This window comes from Monoraphidium neglectum (assembly GCF_000611645.1).
Source record: "Monoraphidium neglectum strain SAG 48.87 unplaced genomic scaffold scaffold00147, whole genome shotgun sequence".
Lineage (NCBI taxonomy): Eukaryota > Viridiplantae > Chlorophyta > Chlorophyceae > Sphaeropleales > Selenastraceae > Monoraphidium > Monoraphidium neglectum.
In genome coordinates this window covers 1-662 of record NW_014013481.1, presented here as the reverse complement: position 1 = coordinate 662, position 662 = coordinate 1, and the positions used below count along the sequence as shown (strand labels likewise).

General features: G+C 71.1%; 1 protein-coding gene across 1 annotated transcript; it reads left to right on the top strand.

Moving 5' to 3' along the window:
- Positions 1-40: 40 nt before the first annotated feature.
- On the top strand, positions 41-513 carry MNEG_1463 (hypothetical protein; the record flags this gene model as incomplete). Its single annotated transcript, XM_014050047.1, has 2 exons — positions 41-313; positions 469-513. The coding sequence occupies 2 exons, from the start codon at positions 41-43 to the stop codon at positions 511-513; spliced, it is 318 nt and encodes a 105-aa protein (XP_013905501.1).
- Positions 514-662: the final 149 nt, after the last annotated feature.

Below are 662 nucleotides of genomic sequence, written 5' to 3'. Positions count from 1 at the left end.
CCCCTGCCCCCCACCCCTCCCCTACGCCTCGGCTGCAGCCATGGTGTTTTGGCTGCTGGCGCTCCCGCCCAAGGGCGGCGCCCCCGGCCGCAGCCGCACGTGGGAGCTCCTGCAGGAGAAGACGTCCTACGGGCAGCAGCTGTCGAGCAATTTCAAACTGGACGTCCCAGAGCTGAGGGTTGGCACCCTGGATACGCTGCTGGCGCTCAGCGACGATCTGGTCAAAGTGTCGGCCGCGGTCGACGCGGCGGTGGCGAAGATCCGCCGCACCGTGACTGACATGACGGGGCCGGGCGCGGTGGCGACGCTGAAGGTGCGTGAGGGGGAGGCCGCAGGCGCGGAGCGGGCGGGGCCGCGGCCGCGCCGCAGGGAGTGGTGGCGCGGCGGGGAGGCATCCGGGGCTGTGGCGCGCGTGCGGGGTCGTGGCGCGCGTGCGCGCCTGACCATGCCGCCACGCGCATGCCCTAGGCGACGGCTCTGCCGTTGCACAAATGCGACGACTGGAAACGGTGATATGACTGGAAAACTGGACGGCACGGCGTGCACACGTTCCCACGTGGCAGCTCCCCAACAGGAGGGCAGCACGCTCGCATCCTCATCCCCTGCCCCTGCTGCACACCCGGGCCCCCACACCCCACTCCCCTGCCGTACCCCTTCAACAC